Genomic DNA, 17,861 nt, shown 5'->3' on the forward strand with positions numbered 1-17,861 from the left:
AAAATACTCGACAGGAAACTTTTGCAATCACCCTCCCGGGTTTACGTGCGCCATTTAATTTCGTGGGTGTGTTTTGAGCTTTTCGATTTGCCGTAGCAAGCATACAACAGGCGCTATCACGCCTGAGTGGACGTCAAGGCTGTTTTGACGAGACGGCCAGCACATTTTCGAAAATCAAACACAATGAGTGCTGCAAACATGAAGATCATCACCGTTGTCGGCAGGTGACCGAGACTTCATCTTTACGTGTTTGGGAATGGCTTCCGCACGCGATTACACCATGCATGTTCGCATTTTATTTTTTTTAATACTTATTTTTTGAGGTGCGGGGCGCTTAATTGAACACTAATTGTGTGCAAATTGTGTGCGTGTGTGTGCATGATTCGTCCTTAGCACGTCAATCGCCGCCGAGCTTCACGCTCATTGGTCGAGACTCGTCTGAAGCTGTTGCTATGATACAAGCGGAATTACAAGTTTGTGCCAGACTTTTGAAGGCTAATCATTGTTTATTTTATTCTTTACCTGGTATTATAAAAACACATTAATATAGTAATTATACATTCATACGTGGAAAAGAGGAAAATACTCGACAGGAATTTTTGCTATCAACCCACCCGGGTTTACGTGCGCCATTTAATTTCGTGGGTGTGTTTTGAGCTTTTCGATTTGCCGTAGCAAGTATACGACGTCAAGGCTGTTTTGACAAGACGGCCAGCACATTTTCGAAAATCTAACTAAATGAGCGCTGCAAACATGAAGATCATCACTGTCGTCGGCAGGTGACCGAAACTTCATCTTTACGTGTTCGGGAATGGCTTCCGCACGCGATTACACCATGCATGTTCGCATTTTATTTTTTTTATACTTATATATGTTTTTTGTTTTTTTTGAGGTGCGGGGCGCCGAATTCGAACACTAATTGTGTGCAAATTGTGTGCGTGTGTGTTCCAGTGGGCTGATAGGTCGTTCGTGGGCGATGGTGTTCGCCAGCGGAGGCTACAATGTGAAACTCTACGACAACCAACCGGGACTTGCACTCAACGCTCTGAATGAGATAAAGTAATCAAAACACACTTCACGAGATGACTTTGTACATCTCGCAACATTTCAACTCAGTGAGAATTTAAAGGTCTGTTTTTCCGTTCATATCCAAACGGATATTGTACATAACTGATCGACAAAACGTTTTGTTTTGTTTCTGAACTGCACAATGTGATGTAGTCGCACACAGCATTTACATTATATAGTGTAGCACAGCAATCCGATGAATGAGTCGAGACTTTTTTAACTTTTACTTGAGTGCAGAAGTTATATCAGAAGGTGGCAAAAGTACTGATAGTTTGTACTTCGGAGGGAGTACAGGCACTTGTGTAAACATGAAAAGTCAATTTCAAGTGCCAGCAACTGTAAAAATACACCTCATATTTATTTATTCTGATTAGATGAATCATTTATGAGCCCCAGAAATTGGTGGTTGTTATAAGCTGGTACAATACATTGCATTTGTCCCTGTTCATTTCTGTAGAAGACAATGTGGGACAATTCTCTCAATCAAGCCATGAACTTGTCCAAAATTTTAATCAAACCAACCAAAACGTCAACTACAACTGACTTCACCTATCTCTATAGTTGTCCTTTTTTAAGCCGTTGACTGTGTTTGAAAAAAAAAAAATGACAAAGCAAGGAGAAAAATGATGGTTTCTATTTCCAAATATAGGGAGCAAAAGTAAAAAGCCATCAGAAAGATAAATACTCAAGTACAGAGACACAAAAAGCCATGAAAGCCCAGCAACTAAGTTCTTGTACTTTGTGTCATCCGACCACTGCTCACGTTTTTAACTTTTACTTGATTGCAGAAGTATCAGAAGATGGCAAAAGTACTGATAGTTTGTACTTCGGAGGAAGTACAGTTACTTGTGTAAACATGAAAAGTCAATTTCAAGTGCCAGCAACTGTAAAAATACACCTCATATTTATTTATTCTGATTAGATGAATCATTTATGAGCCCCAGAAATTGGTGGTTGTTATAAGCTGGTACAATACATTGCATTTGGCCCTGTTCATTTCTGTAGACGACAATGTGGGACAATTCTCTCAATCAAGCCATGGACTTGTCCAACATTTTAATCAAACCAACCAAAACGTCAACTACAACTGACTTCACCTATCTCTATATTTGTCCTTTTTTAAGCCGTGGACTGTGTTTGAAAAAAAAAAAAAAGACAAAGCAAGGAGGAAAAATGGTGGTATCTGTTTCCAAATATAGGGAGCAAAAGTAAAAAGCCATCAGAAAGATAAATACTCAAGTACAGAGACACAAAAAGCCATGAAAGCCCAGCAACTAAGTTCTTGTACTTTGTGTCATCCGACCACTGCTTCTTCCGAAGTACCGAGTAGAAGTACATTTGCCACCTTTGATTATAGTACCTGCTCTGCTAGTGGGACAAGTTAGTTTACCAAAGGGGACAAAAAACAGGAGTGGAACATTAACAAAACACACATTGGTTAAACTTTACAGTGTGTGCGTGTGTGTGTTTTGCGTGTGTGTGTGTGTGCGTGCGCAGGAAGCAGATGATGGAGCTACAGGAAGCGGGAATGCTGAGAGGGCAGCTGAGCGCCACGCAGCAGTTGGCCTTGCTCAGCAGTCAGCCCTGTTCATTTCTGTAGACGACAATGTGGGACAATTCTCTCAATCAAGCCATGGACTTGTCCAACATTTTAATCAAACCAACCAAAACGTCAACTACAACTGACTTCACCTATCTCTATATTTGTCCTTTTTTAAGCCGTGGACTGTGTTTGAAAAAAAAAAAAAAAGACAAAGCAAGGAGGAAAAATGGTGGTATCTGTTTCCAAATATAGGGAGCAAAAGTAAAAAGCCATCAGAAAGATAAATACTCAAGTACAGAGACACAAAAAGCCATGAAAGCCCAGCAACTAAGTTCTTGTACTTTGTGTCATCCGACCACTGCTTCTTCCGAAGTACCGAGTAGAAGTACATTTGCCACCTTTGATTATAGTACCTGCTCTGCTAGTGGGACAAGTTAGTTTACCAAAGGGGACAAAAAACAGGAGTGGAACATTAACAAAACACACATTGGTTAAACTTTACAGTGTGTGCGTGTGTGTGTTTTGCGTGTGTGTGTGTGTGTGCGTGCGCAGGAAGCAGATGATGGAGCTACAGGAAGCGGGAATGCTGAGAGGGCAGCTGAGCGCCACGCAGCAGTTGGCCTTGCTCAGCAGTCACGAGGACTTGCAGCAGGCTCTGCAGGGGGCCTTTTTTGTGCAGGTATTTGACCTGCTGTGTGTTAGCAGTCCCGTCGTTTACAATTCATTGATCGTGTATTCATCAATTGTCTTTGTAGCCGCGTCATCGCCTTTCAGTCATGAGCTTGACGCCCAGGCAGACGAAAGGTGCAACGGGTCATTGACAACTCATCAGTTAGCAAATTGATCGATCGGTATTTTTGATAATCTAGTCAACCTTTCGAGACCTAGTTTGATTTCATTATGTCCAAATTCTCAGAACAGTAAATATTCTCAGATTTCTGTAATCCTCCATGAAGCAGACTCTTATCTTTGCGTTGAATCACAATAAAACATTTGTAATTATTGAATTAAGAAAACGGAGACTAACATTTTTCGTGTCGCTTCTGACACCTTGCGGTGGCTTGTTTTGTTTTCCCAGGAGTGTGTCTTTGAGAATCTGGAGGTGAAGCAGAAGCTCTTTCGGGATGTGGAGCGTCTGGTGGGCCAAGACGTGATCCTGAGCAGCTCCACTTCCTGCTTGGTGCCCAGCGCGGTCTTTTCGTCGGTTCAAAACCAGAGCCGCTGCCTCGTCTCCCATCCGGTTTGTACCGCCTGTTTGTCATCCAGACCAACAAAATAAAAATTGGCACATTGATATTTTTCTTATCATTTTACCAAGAGGGAGAGCCTGTCCTCTGTTACGCACTGAAAAATCCACCTAGTCGCTGTTTTTGTGTTCAGACCAAACCAATAAAAGTAATACTTTGGCCCCATCTTGTGGCCTTTTGGTGTCAAAAATTAAAACTATGTTGAAATGAGCTGAGGACTTTCACGGCAGGGCTCAGTCATTTGATTCCATGATGTTGGTTTCATTGACACGTCGCTGACCTTATTACTGTATGTGGGTATGCACTTTTGAAACAATGTCAGGCCATTTCTCGCTAACGACTTTGTGCAAATTCCGAGCTCCAGCTCGCGGCCCCCAATTTGAGAACCGCGGCGTTAGCGTTTTCCCCGACACATACCGTTTTCCCTTCATTTTCCAATGTGACAAGGTCAACCCGCCCTATGACGTCAAACTTGTGGAGCTCGTACCTCACCCAGACACGGCGGCGGCCGTTATGGACAACGCCCATATCCTGATGACCGAGGTAAAAACGAAATAAATAAAAAGGTGGAAGATGGTGTTCACGCATATTACGCTCAATATTTGTCGTTTTGGGTTTTTTTGCAATCAGGTGGGTCAGGTGCCCGTCCGCCTGAGGAAAGAGATCGACGGCTTTGCGCTCAACAGAGTGCAGGCTGCCATCATTGCAGAATCTTGGAGGCTGGTACAGGTCAGTCCTGAAAAAAAAAACAAACAAAAAAATTGGTAGATGGATGAATCTTCACAACGATAAATAGTAGCGATGCCGATCCCGGCTTACTTCAAGGTATCGGTTCTCGTGAAGGATACAGAGTTCAGCCACCGATACTTACGGCCACCTAAAAATCTAACATCGAAGAGGTTCTCCTTGACATTAGCTGGTGCTACGCTGAGGTTGTTTGACACGTTGTTGAATCGCCCTGTGCGTCAGAAAGACAGAACGGTCTTTTGTTTTTTTAAAGAGCGGATCCTGTAATTACAGTTTATGCCTCACGGGGATGCCAGTGAGTCACCCAAAAGCAACGTGAAACAATCCGCTGCGAGTGTGAAGAGAAATGTGGTCCTCATGATGCACTTGCGCGTCATGCTACATCAGCGCAACGCATGTGTGAAATGTTGTCACTCGGCGTCCCCGCAAGATGCGCTCGAGCGTGAACGTGTGTCGAATTCAAATAACCGAAGAGGCTCGTGATACATGCGCGTGCGTGCGAGCGCAATCACACCGAGTGAAAAAGTACCGGTGCCGGTACCAGTAACGTTAGCAGCGGCTGACAGCAGCCTTCATCTGATCACCGTTTGAACCCCTTCCGCGAATACATTGAAGCACTGCTCGGACTTTTCGATAGGCGCCATTTTACGTGTCATTTTTTTTTGGGGGTGGGGGGCTCAAACAAGTTTGTTTTCTTTGTCCTTGTTAGGTCAGTATTGCGAAATGTCATTCCCTCTGGCGGTTGCCATTTTGACACTCAACAAAGATGGTGAGGAAGGAGAGGGGAAAGCCTTATCAACCACTAGAAAGTAAAACGTTGACATTATTTTAAATGTCATGACTGGACTGGACCTTTTAATGCTCACGCAAGACCATCCGTCGTAAGGGAGGGAAAAATACTCAAATTTGCCTGCTTGCCCCCAACATGCGGAAGAGAAACTAGTTGGGCAGAACGAGGTTAGAGTGGTCTTTAAAAAAAATAATAAAAAAAAAAAAAGAAAAACTGGTTCCTCGTGAGACATCACAAAGGATTCTCCATAGTATTAAAAGTCAAGACATGCGTGGAGTGACATTCGTTCTCCATGTTTGTTCGCGTCTTCATGAATGAGTGGAATAAAAAGTCTGGCCTGGAAAGGACAGCAGACATTTGGACATTTCTTTCAATCAATACGCTGTGATTTAACATAGTCAGGTAAAGAAGCTTCACGATGACGGTGAGGATAAACGGGCATGCGAGGCGCCTAAATGGGTTGTTGTTGTTTTTTTTTTTTTTCTTTTATCATGTATGTGGAAATCAAAGTTGACTTCATCACAAGATGCGCATTTGTCATGGATGACCCTTCGCTTCACAATGTACGATTGTTGCATGGCCGCAATTCAGGCGGGGACATTTGTGGGCTATTTTCACGCCAAAATCAATTCCTTTCAATTAGGGCTGAACAATTGTGGGGGGGGGGGTCATACTCTTTTTAAAATTTTTTTTCAATAAATACTGGCAATAAATAACCTGTGTCCAACTGCCAGAGTATAGCGCCACCTGCTGCCGAGGAGGACTTCATGTCAAGTCTTTTTTTTCCCCCCGCCCTAAGTGTCGACGGCTGGTATCGGCAGCCTCCGTGAGGAGTTGATACCCAAAAATAAGGCTGGTATCAGGGCGATACCTGATATCGGTATTTGTCCATCAATACTTTAACACGTTCACGAGAGCACACTAAACAACTCTACGGAAAATAAAGCCTGACTGACTGTCAGAGTTTTTCTCGGACAAAGTTAAAGAAATGACCCGGCACACAGGGAAAATTGTCTTCATTCATGGCAGGAGGGATCTCTCAGATCGAACGACGGTTGTTGCCCCGGTAATCACGCTCAGAGTTCCCTGTCCGCCAGTTTGAACTTTTATTGTTACATATGCAAAATACAAGAAAAACACTGCCTCCGATATTTGCATACCGCGCCCCTGGTCCGGCCCCTCGGTAGTGATTGGTTACCTTGGTTTAAGCTTTGAACTCCCGGTACGTTGACGCCTTTCTGTCTGGTCTACAATGAATCAACAAGTTGCAGACTGTGCAGACGGCAAATGTCGCCCGGGCGCGACAGGCGTTCTCAAATTGTCCTTTGTTGTTCAACAACGCTTTGTTCCCGAATTGTTCATTCCCACTTTGTGACCGAGTCTAGCCTTCTTCCCTCTGTTCGCTCCCTTGCTTTGACGTGATAATTGTGGCCTTCAAAAGCCCTCCGCCCAGACGGCCGACGCCTTTGCGCACAGGCATTTGGGGGCGCTGGATATGCACCTAAACGTCTAGACGTGCCCAAATTAAATGAAACTTTAAACATGATACAATTTTACTCATAGATTTCTCTATCACTGACCAACCGATTTTTTTCCTTTTTTTTTTAAACAAAAAATTGCAACCTTTGCTATTAGAAAATTGCATTCTACCACATTGCGATGACGATTTCAATTTGATTATTTGATCAGCTCCATGGGGAAAATTGGTTTGATTTACGAGCAAATTGAGTTACAAGTTTGGTCACAGACCAAATGAAACTCTTCAGGCTCGCTGCCACTAATATTGACACAGACCAACCTCTCTCCTTCCACCCGTCAACTTGTTTGTTTGACTGAAGTGGATTCTTTGTGTTAAGTGTTTTGTTTTGATTTTTTTTTTTGCTTGAGTCCTGAACCTAGTGCACTTGTCACGGTCTTTTAAGCTCTTAAAAGAGCATAAAAAGGAATACGTTCCAGGCAAGCGGTGTACACAAAATGATATTTTTTAATCATTAAGGTCATCAATTTGCTATCAATATCATTGACTTTTGGATCCATGCGCCCACCCCCGCTCCCGCAGCCTAACACGCCACTGGCGCTTCACCTCCAAGAACTGAAGCTCACCCTCGAGGAATGACGGTCGTAACCTCTCAGCTGACCTTAAACTGGCCGTCATGTCGTAATTTTGCACAGGTTGATCTCACTTGATCCGATTCCTAAAAATCGCACGCCGCGTACGTTTGCCTTTGATCCCGCCGGCGTGAGGGCGGCGTCTCCCCGGCTCGCTATTGCGGAATTCCCGTGTAGGATCGCATGTGAGGGGCGTCTTCGCACCGGCCTGTGGAAGTTCAGGCTCCCTGCGAGGCTCCTCTTCTGGGACTTAACCATGAGGCTTCCATTAAGTGGTAGCTGTTAAAAACGCCACTCTGCTGTTAAAAGTGGACCACGTTGCCCAGAATGCACTACAGCATCCACTCCTCGGGGCGTCGGCTTCTTGTTTTATCCCCAAAGCAGATTTTGGAAATGAGAGACCGGAGAAAATAAATGCGGAGAATGTGAACATGTCAAGGTCGTTCAAGTCAAGACTTACTCAACAAATGTTGCTGAAAACGTATCGGTGGTCTGACCCCAATTATTGGAATTGCGTTTGAAAATTCTTTGGTCGATCTGTCGATCATGAGCAGACCCACAAAAAAAAAAAAAAAAAAGTCTGAAGAAGGAAGCCAACCATTTTGATTTGAAGTCTGCTGTTTTAGGGTCGTTTTGGTGTTGGATGACATCAAACCATGTAGCACTCTCCATCCCAAAAATAGAGGGGAAAAAAAAAACCAGCAAATATGTGAATTCATGGGCGCCGAACTGCAAAAATGCATCAGCTGTAGTTTTAAGGGTGTGTTTAGCGCGTTGACCTCACAGTGAAGAGGTCTTGGGTTCGATCCCGGCTCCGGCCTGCCTGTGTGTGGTTTACATGTTCTCCCCGTGCCTGTGTGGGGTTTCTCCGGGTACTCCGCTTTCCTCCTATACTCCAAATTGTCCCTAGGTGCAAGTGTGAGCGCGGATGGTTGCTCGTCTGTGTGTGCCCTGCGATTAGCTGCCTTCTACCCGGATGGCTGGGATAGGCTCCAGCACCCCCGTGACCCTTGTGAAGATAAAGCGGATCAGAAAATGGATGGATGTGGTTTTAGGTTGTAATATCACAGTTGACCACCAGATGGCAGACCTAGCCTAGTTGCACTTACAGCACCCGATACAAACACATGACTAGGCCAAATAATTTTTTTTTGCGTATTTGGAATGGTATGCAGGCCAAACATCGTACCTCAATCATATTAACATTTTGAGTGAGTTGAATTTTGTGCATAAATGAGTTCTTGCACTTGACGTCGCTTTGCTGTTCAGCAGTTTTGTGCTATCCTTGAGTGGTCATTGATGCCACAGAGCCATTGGGCAACGTTTCTAATTGATGCTAATCAAACATTCATTTCAGTGATTGTTGAGGACAAAAAGACCAAACTTGCCCGACTGGAACGATGTTATCATCTTCTTTGGTTCTCCTCGCTGGGGGGTGGACCAACACGTTCACCTGGATTGTTCGCCAGCAGATAAATGTAGAAAATATAGGTCAGAGGTTTAGTCGCTTGAAATGTTGTCCTGCCTGATTGTATGCGAGATGAAGAAAGAATCAGCATTGTGGGACAACGGTTACATGTTGTAAATTCAATTCCAGGTAGGTTAGATTTTAGATTGAGTTTTTTTTTTTCCTTTGATGACGACTAAGCATAGCAGACTTCATGTCAATCGGCTGGTGGCGAGCGCAAATACTTTGGAACAGTGTTTCTTCTCTGGGGGACGCTGTGTTGCAACCATCACTAAGTAGCAGTAATTCAAAACTAGAAGATCAAATGTGGCTGGCACTGAAGTTTGCTGTTTGTGTGAGCGTGACCCTGTGGTCCTCGTTATGTAACGCAGACCCCCCTCCAATTACACAGAGAGAGAGAAGGGGTCCTTGAGTCAAGGCCAGCATCGGAAAGCAGAGCGGCTGAGAAAGCAGATCGTGATCATTGTGGAGGAAAAGGTTCCGCCCACCTGACCACTCCGCTAAGATAACAAGCTCGTTGTTGAACGGCAGACTTGAACAAAGAGCGGCCTGTGAAGCCCCCCGCCGACCCGATTTGCTTTCAGCTTTGATTTCCTACTACGTGACAACCTCACCTGAACTGATGCGCACACTGGACGCCGCCGCGCCCTCTGTTCTTAAAGCTCAGCCATCTCCAAATCGGTTGAAAGTACTTTGGAACCTCAATTTTCCTCGGGATTAATCAGAAAGTCTGACTAAAATCGACTTGTCCAAAATCCGAAGCAAGGTTTCCCATTGGAAATAATGTAAATCCAATGAATCCGTTCCTGACACTTAAAAATATTAACAGAATATACTTTTTTGCAAAACATTTGTAAAATTAGAGCTGGACACAGCGTGAAGTAAATATAAATTACTATGAAAGTGGATAAATGAACATGTAACTAACAATCTGGTTATGATCAAGTTCTTATGATAAATTCCGCAAAACTTATTGGAAATATTGGTCCTTGAAGTGCTCTGTCTCGGTGTTGGTTAGGATTTTGCAAATAGTGGGCCTTCGCTGAACATTCTAGAAGTTGTCAGTCCTTCTTATGGTTTCATCAGCAGCTAGTTTCACTCTCTCTCTCATCGATACTGAGTACAAAGGTATAGATGAGAGGATTGTTGCACCGGCGCAGTCATTTTGTGAAAAAAGAAAAAAAAAAGCGAACCTATAAAACTGCGGTGTAGGAAATCTGGGTGCATCTCACACCAAAGAAAAAAAAGTTGGGCGCACCAGCTCGACCAGGGCAAGAAGTTCCAGTCCTTTGACTCTCTCCTTCATGCCTCGCATCCTGGATCCTCATTCCTCCTTTGTCTACCCTTGACATCATATTTTCCCAACATTAGCATATATTGGTGCTGTGTGCAACACTCACCTGTCCATCTGCGTCCTCAGGACGGCATCATCTCCGTCCAGGACATCGACCTGGTGATGTCAGAGGGACTGGGAATGCGCTACGCCTTCATTGGTCCCATGGAAACCATCCACCTCAATGCACCTGAAGGTAAATGCTGCCAGTCAAGTCTTTGGTGGGGTTGACTTTTTCAGCGATTTGTGCTTTCATGACAAATTCAAATCCATGTGTCGTTTACGTGTTAAAAAAAAAAAACAATCGGACAGCTTCTGACAAGTTTGCCTTTGAAGGACCCCCGGAAATGGCCAAAATGAGCCCAGAATGACCACTTCAAATCAAAATGGGACACTTTGAGTCTTTTCAGACATGGCTTATTATATATATTTTTTTTATGGTGGATCTGACAGACATGCCTACCAAAATTCAAGTTGCCCAGTAAAACTGGCTTCAGCCTGACAGCGATATCGTCTTGGTTTTGATAGTTCTTGCACACTGGCTGCCATGTGCTGGTGCCGCTGTACCTACTGACCTCTCTGCTGAGTGTTAAGTAATAATAATAATAAAAATAAATGCAGACCAAACATATAGCTCACATACTGCTGCTTGCATACATGACATGCTATGTATGCGCGACGCGGCGTTGCTCAGAGTGAAACGTCAGGTAGATGGAGAATGTCACCTGCGGGTGTGAAAGCCACACAGTCGCTGGGCCGGTGAGCGGGAACACGTTGGGGGCCCGACAAAGGCCTCTTTTGATGGCCGACCCCTCCCCAGCCCACACCAGTCGTCCAAAACGCACATGGCGTCCGAAGCAGAGAACCTTGTCAAACTTCTAAAATAGCTCAAATCAGATGGCGAAGTCAAGATTGCGGATTGTGCCTGGGAGCTTATCGGTCTTTGACGTAAGCCGGTCGCTCACCAAAACAGCAGCACCCACCAAGAAAATTTAGCCACCCTCGAATGGACGCCTCCCTTATACCACCTGTGGGGAAAAAAAATGGGTAGCAAGTGTGATTATGCACATTTTGGTGTAATACGATACATAATTTTTCTACATTATGATTTTTGCGTTAAGTTAAAAACTGCCTTTCGAACACTGTTTGACCGATGCAAGACTTATGTTTCCGGTTCGCTTAGAATTGCATTTTAAATCGCAATCACAATATTGAGGGGGCCAAAAAAAAAAAAAAAAAGAAAATCACACTTAGATTATTTTTCAAAATTGTTGAGCCCAAATAGTAAATGTAGTCGCTAACTCATTGGTTGAAATCACAGCTATTAAAAAGCAAAACAGCAGCCCCCACCTAACCGTCGCTCAGGTGAATTCAAGTGTAGGGACTTAAAAAAGATCAAAAGCTTCCTTGGCCTATCGCAAGTGAACATTATTTGTTGTTGTTTTAAAAATAAAATTGCCGAATATACGAGTTGCTTGTCCCATTTTTTCGACTTCATTTTTGGAAGGTTTGACAAATATTTGAATCGTTCGAAATGTTCCGATGGAACTCGGTCAAATGTCTTTGAGGGTTGCGTCTTTATGGCTCAGTCAACAGCAACAAAAGAAACGACGAATCTTTACGACGTCACGTCTCACCGTTGCTCTTCAGAGAGACGTTGGAAAATTCTGCATCGGGTCGATGAATGTCAAGCAGCCAAGTTTGCTGGTGTATTAATGGTTAACAGATTTATTGAAGCGCGGCATGAATCATTTGCCAAAGCAAAATGTCCGCCGCCTTTGTCATGAGGAAATGGTTAAAGAAAACCTTTATTAGTCTCGCAATGGAGAAATTCCCAATTCACCAATCAATGATGATCTGCGACGAGAAGGAAGCGTGCACAAGAGTTTCGCTTTTAACACTGGCAAAAGTCGTTTCGTGCAAGTGAGGCTCAATTCTCAGTCGTTTGCGTTTTCGTCAACAATAAAAGACAACTGCAGCTATTTTATTTGTCTCGATATACTTCGGACAATTTAGAGTCAAACGACTCTTCATAAACTCAACAGTTTTGCGTTTCTCAAATCTGACGTGTTTTTAAGAAGATTTTATGAAGTCATCGTGTCTTCTTCAAAACTAATTTGTGAGTTTTTATTGGGGCTGTTCAATAAACAATTCACTCTTGAGTACTCACAATACCTCAACATTTGCCGTCTAAAATTTTATGACACCATGGGACCATTTAATGACACGAATGTGCTCACCTCGTCATCGTGTGGCATTCACGTGGTGTTCGGCCATGTTGGTGGTCCTCCTCTGATCCGCCGTTCTTCCGCAGGTCTTGGAGACTACATGAAGCGTTACGGCGAAGGCATCCAAAGACTTCTGAGGTCCTTCGGGCCCGTCCCAGACTTCTTTGCTGAAGATGCCGAGACCGTTGTTAGCGTACGTATCCACAAAGACAACAAGGACCCGCTTTTTATCCTGAAATTCTATCGTAGCTCTTCACACTGCACTTAGTATAAATGCACTTGAAATATTATCGACATCATGTGTCCATAAAAGCTACCTGTATGCATAAACAAGAATAAATTATCGGTACCTGATTAAGTGAAGATATTATGATGAACAAAATAACTTATTTCTTCTTTCCTTCCGTTTCAGGAGATGTGCAAGCTGATCCCCAACGACGAGCGACACCTGTCGGCCAGGCGGAAGCGGCGAGACCGGTTCCTTATGGGCCTGGCCCGCCTCAAGAAAGACCACTGAAGACATCGGGACCACGTCAACATACCACTCGGATCCATTTTACTGATAGCAATAACTTTTTCTGCACTTTTTTTTTTTTTTTAAACACAAAAAACCTACTTTCACGACTCTTAACGGACGACTGAACATGACTTGGACTTCAAACAACAGTCAGGAACGTCTGTTTGATTCGTGACATGAATAAACTTTGATCATTTCATTGTGTGGCACAGTTTTTTGAGCACTACAACATGAGCGGCGTCATGGCTGGTCCAAACCACTCAAAGTAGGCAATCTGGGGTGTCCGTGGCAACCGCTCGGCCGTGTAGTGATCATATGATTTTAAAGCTCTTACTTGAAGGTCCAATGATTGCACACTGTGCTTCATTGACTGGACATCTGCAATTGATCGGTTAATTGATTACGAGGGGGTGTGTCCATCACAGTGTGTCATCGCCGGAGCAGTGGCTGTTTGTCGAACTGATTAAAATTGTTTCCTGAATGCCAGGAAGGCGCCGTCATGAGTGTTGCACTTATTTGCTATGACATCATCCATTCGTTGCATCTACACACTTTGAGATTCTTTGACTGTAACGTACTGGGAATGAATGAGTTCAAGTCAATTTTCATTTGGGCAAACCGAACTTGTTTTCATGAACATTAATTTAGTTGTCAATAACGTACATGTTTTTGGGAAACAGAAAAATCAAAAATCTTTGAGTCTTTGACAATCTACATGTGTGTGTTTAGGGTTGAAACATCCGAGGCTATTAAAATTTGGACAAAAAATCAACCAAATTTTGGAAAACAATGGGAAGTCTTAGTCTTTGACAAGCCACACTTTCATTTTGGTAAACGGTGAAAAGAATTCATAACCTTAATGTTAAGGTGATTCTGAGAGTATTCAATGAACGCTTTGATGAAGACATCTAAGTCTCCAAAGACCATCAAGTGTTTTTTGATCATTGATGACATCCATGCATAACAGTTTTTTTTTAACCAAAATATTTTTGTAAAAATTCATTTTGGATCAGGAAAAATAAAAAAATATACTCTGCCGTGTATAAGACTGGGTTGAAAAACCCATCTTCTCAGGCTCTTTACTGGACACACTAGTGTGTGTGTGTGTGTGTGTGTGTGTGTGTGTGTGTGGCCCCACCCCTTCCCTTTGCAAGTTGATGTGTTTGAGAAGTTCCATGCGTCTTTGCTCAGTTTGTCCTCTCAGCTTTGTTCCTATCGTTTGCTCCTGCAGAGTTTTAAATTTATTTTAATTCAGTTTATTTTTTACACATGCTTTAAGTCAAAGGACTATTTTTTTTTTTCATGGAAAATTAACCCTCACTTGATTTTTTTTTTTGGGGGTGGACTCTCACGTACAAACAGGTGAGATAACAGATTTCCATCTACATACAAATACACACACACACCACATATGCAACGCAGATACCTTATGTTTGTGTTTTTAGGTTCCATACTATAAGTAATGGTGAAGCGTACGTGAAAATAGTTATGCTCAAAATGTGCACGCATCTGCTCTAAGCTAAGTTTGAAAGCAAACAAGTTGTAAAAAAAAAAGGGATTGGTTCATTTCTCCTGTCCCGCGTAAATCCGTTTCAAATCTAAGCGGCGACTCTCAATTCCAAATACGTATCCGCGCTCAGCGCCAACGCTCCTCTCTCATCCTCGCCTCCACATCCAACCGCACCAGCGCAGACCGGTCGACGTAGACTATGGGCCTAAAAGGTCTGGTTCAAACCAAACTGGAAGTTTTCCTGTGCATTTTGGGGAATTTTTGGCGGGTCTTCTCATGACGGACAAGCCGACCAAGTTTCATTTTCTAAAGTGAAACTGGCCTCAAATTTCAAAATATCCTGGCGCTGTGTGACTTTAATGTTGGTTGTTTTTTCAAAGCTCCTTTGCCGCCCCCGCAGGCCATCATGTCATGGGGCGCCCTTTACGCCCAGCTGGGCGGCGTCAACAAGCACTCGACCAGCCTGGGCAAGATCTGGCTGTCGGTGCTGTTCATCTTCCGCATCACCATCCTGGTGCTGGCGGCCGAAAGCGTGTGGGGCGACGAGCAGTCCGACTTCACGTGCAACACGCAGCAGCCCGGCTGCAAGAACGTGTGCTACGACCACTTCTTCCCCGTGTCGCACATCCGCTTGTGGTGCCTCCAGCTCATCTTCGTGTCCACGCCGGCCCTGCTGGTGGCCATGCACGTGGCCTACCGCAAGCGCGGCGACAAGCGCTCCATGCTGGCGTCCAACGGCACCGAGAAGCCCAGCGACGTGGACATGGAGACGCTCAAACGACGGCGGCTTCCCATCACCGGCACGCTTTGGTGGACGTACACGTGCAGCCTCTTCTTCCGGCTCATCTTCGAGGGCGGCTTCATGTACGCGCTCTACTTCGTCTACGACGGCTTCCGGATGCCGCGGCTGGTCAAGTGCGAGCAGTGGCCCTGCCCCAACAAGGTGGACTGCTTCATCTCGCGACCCACCGAGAAGACCATCTTCACCATCTTCATGGTGGCCTCCTCCACCATCTGCATGGTGCTCAACGTGGCCGAGTTGGGCTACCTCGTGTGCAAGGCGCTCATGCGCTGCACCGGCCGCCGTCGAAACAGGAGATTGTCGTACAACCACAAGGAGACCGTCGCGCGGGACGGCACCGCCTTGCAGAACAAGAAGAACGAGCTGCTGCTCTCCGCACCTTCCTCAGACTCCTCCATGCGCAAGACCGTGTGCTGAATGAGAGCGCCGGAACCCAACACGACACCGGAACGCCATGTCTCTACCGAGCGTGAGCCTATGTCTGGTATCGACGCAGAAAAGCAATCTATGTTCACACAAAGGAGATATTTGTCATGGGAAATGGTAGTTTCCCATGAAAATGCCGTATGCTTCCAAAATCACGAAAATCAGACCAGGAAACAAATTTTGCAGTATTTTTTTTTTTTTTAAAGTATAGTGCAATGTTTGTCCACAAATATGCAAGGGTTCACCACAAAAGGTTGCCTCAAAAACTATGCATTGTCACAAAAAGGACATATTTGTCCAAATAAAATGCAACATTTCACAATTAAGACACTCCATTATTTTCTACAAAGTATTCTTTGCTTTTCACAAAAGTCCAAGATGTGTGCACTAAATGCAACAGGTTGATCCATCAGGTCCATAACGTCTTGCCATGGAAAAACTACATTTGTTTACAAAAAGGCACAAAGGACCCCAAAAAATGGATATTGTCTTGTATATGCAAATGCCCCAAAAGAACAACAGAGTGGTGTTCCTCAGGGAAGCGTTTGAGGGCCACTCGTTTTCCTTGCAAGAACAAAGGTCCCAATACTGTCTAAAAGTTTAAGGGTCTTTCTGTTGGGATCCAAAGTATTTGAACGCCTGTTTTGTACAAGGAAAGCTCCAGCTGTGTTTTAATTTTGCTCAAAGTTAGTTTAAAAGATAGAAGCTAGAAACAAAAGAACAGGAAAAAGACTTGAGTGTAATGTGACTTTAGATTTTTTTTTTAATTTATTAACTCCGCCGTGATGTTTGTTTTGTTGAAGCTGTGTTTTTCTTGTTTTTTGACCAAGTCGCTACACTGACATCTAGTGAGTTTGTGATGTTTTTCACACTGTGTTGCTTATTTACTCACTTTCAGCTTGTTTTTTCGCAGCATTTTTGTGATCCATAAGTGTTGATTGAGCCCTTCATGTTTTTAATATTAAATCGCTGCTTAAAATGGAATAAACATGACAAACACTAACATCAGAGCCTGTATTTGTCTGTCGCTGGGTCAAACTGTGACCATCAAAAACTATAAAATAGATGGGCTATGTTTTAAGTCATATAAAAAAAAAATATATGTGCAATGCAGTTAAAAAAAAAAAACAAAAAAAACTTCTCAATACTACTCTGCCTTTGATGATGCCTGACTGGAAATAAGAATAACCTGCCCATCATAAAATGTTTGTTTTCGGTCGCATGATTAACTGTCATTAAAAAAAATAAAAATTAATGCTATGATATAAAACTATTACACCTCTGAAGGCGCTTGTCAGAAAATACAAATGATCGAATACTGAGTCAAACTGTATCCATAATAAACATGTATTAGGTTCCACTTAAGTGTGCTGGGAGGAAAAAGGAAACAAAAAGTGAAACTACTCACCCTTTGAAGACAGCTTCGTACTGGAGCAGGAAGAGGAAAGAGTTCTTTGCAAAGTGATACTGCCCCCTCGTGGCCATTATAGGCACTGCTGGAATCCGAAGGTGTTCTGTAAAACAAAACTATATGACGACTCAAGCATTTAAATTGTGTTTGTCAACATCAAATTGCTTGTTAAAATTAGCAACATGCTAAGCTAACGTGCCCAAAGCTTTACTTTGCGTGAGCGTGTTACTTGCGTGTTGTGTCGTATCACCTTTCAATGCTTGTCTTATTTTAGCGGCTGGCGGCACACTAATCGCAGCCGACTTGACACCTCCCCCTCAATAACTCGAGGAACCTTGTCTTTGTCCTCCCCACTCCCAAAATAAAAACCCCACCGCCCCCCACCGATGTGAAAATTTTGTTGGAGTGTGTGATCATTAATTTACATACATTATGTAACAATTGATGTCGTAACCTGCTTAACTTTATATATATATAGTTATTAGGTTGAAAATTTCATATATTTAATTTTAAAATAAATATTTTATGAATTTCTATTTTGTGTATGATTCTGTATATACATAAAATTGCCACTGATGCCATCTGCGTGCAAACTTTGTATTCCTGATCATTTTCCAAATGCCTTTTGGGTGCACTAGAACTTTTTGGGGTTGGGGGGGTTA

General features: G+C 43.5%; 2 protein-coding genes across 2 annotated transcripts; both read left to right on the plus strand.

Moving 5' to 3' along the window:
• Positions 1-66: 66 nt before the first annotated feature.
• Positions 67-13,249, plus strand: cryl1 (crystallin, lambda 1). Its single transcript, XM_019880315.1, has 10 exons — positions 67-224; positions 952-1,059; positions 3,164-3,290; positions 3,690-3,851; positions 4,306-4,401; positions 4,489-4,587; positions 10,393-10,501; positions 12,620-12,726; positions 12,946-13,124; positions 13,155-13,249. The coding sequence occupies exons 1-9, from the start codon at positions 184-186 to the stop codon at positions 13,048-13,050; spliced, it is 954 nt and encodes a 317-aa protein (XP_019735874.1). The 5' UTR covers positions 67-183; the 3' UTR covers positions 13,051-13,124; positions 13,155-13,249.
• A 1,095-nt stretch (positions 13,250-14,344) lies between these two features.
• On the plus strand, positions 14,345-16,371 carry gjb8 (gap junction protein beta 8). Its single transcript, XM_019880249.1, has 2 exons — positions 14,345-14,412; positions 14,961-16,371. The coding sequence occupies exon 2, from the start codon at positions 14,967-14,969 to the stop codon at positions 15,777-15,779; it is 813 nt and encodes a 270-aa protein (XP_019735808.1). The 5' UTR covers positions 14,345-14,412; positions 14,961-14,966; the 3' UTR covers positions 15,780-16,371.
• Positions 16,372-17,861: the final 1,490 nt, after the last annotated feature.

Source organism: Hippocampus comes, unplaced genomic scaffold (genome assembly GCF_001891065.2).
Source record: "Hippocampus comes isolate QL1 unplaced genomic scaffold, H_comes_QL1_v1.1 scaffold214, whole genome shotgun sequence".
Lineage (NCBI taxonomy): Eukaryota > Metazoa > Chordata > Actinopteri > Syngnathiformes > Syngnathidae > Hippocampus > Hippocampus comes.